Source organism: Haliaeetus leucocephalus, unplaced genomic scaffold (genome assembly GCF_000737465.1).
Source record: "Haliaeetus leucocephalus isolate CR32 unplaced genomic scaffold, Haliaeetus_leucocephalus-4.0 Scaffold162, whole genome shotgun sequence".
Classification (NCBI taxonomy): Eukaryota; Metazoa; Chordata; class Aves; order Accipitriformes; family Accipitridae; genus Haliaeetus; species Haliaeetus leucocephalus.
In genome coordinates, this window is record NW_010972598.1 from 15712980 (window position 1) to 15713201 (window position 222).

General features: G+C 71.2%; 2 protein-coding genes across 2 annotated transcripts in view; one reads left to right on the forward strand and one right to left on the reverse strand.

The window, feature by feature from the left end:
- Positions 1-222, reverse strand: part of GCK (glucokinase (hexokinase 4)) — a 251262-nt gene that overhangs the window by 54828 nt on the left and 196212 nt on the right. The window lies entirely within an intron of this gene.
- The window catches only part of MXD1 (MAX dimerization protein 1), a 10657-nt gene that overhangs the window by 649 nt on the left and 9786 nt on the right, over positions 1-222 (forward strand). The window contains exons 2-3 of the mRNA XM_010562927.1: positions 7-37; positions 139-219. Coding sequence (XP_010561229.1) covers positions 7-37; positions 139-219 — 112 coding nt within the window. The remainder of the gene's footprint in view (positions 1-6; positions 38-138; positions 220-222) is intronic.

Sequence of the window (222 nt, forward strand, 5' to 3'; positions counted from 1 at the left end):
CTGGAGGCGGCCGAGTACCTGGAACGGCGGGAGAGAGGTGCCGGTTACACCCCCCCCCGGGCCTGCTCTTCCCCCCCAATCCCCTTCCCCTCAGCCGGGCCCGGCGGTAACGGGCTGTCCCCGGTTGTGTCTCCGCAGAAGCCGAGCACGGTTACGCCTCGCTGCTGCCCGGTAAGCACGGGGAGGCCCTGCGACGACGCGCCAAGGCCAGGAAGAATGGCG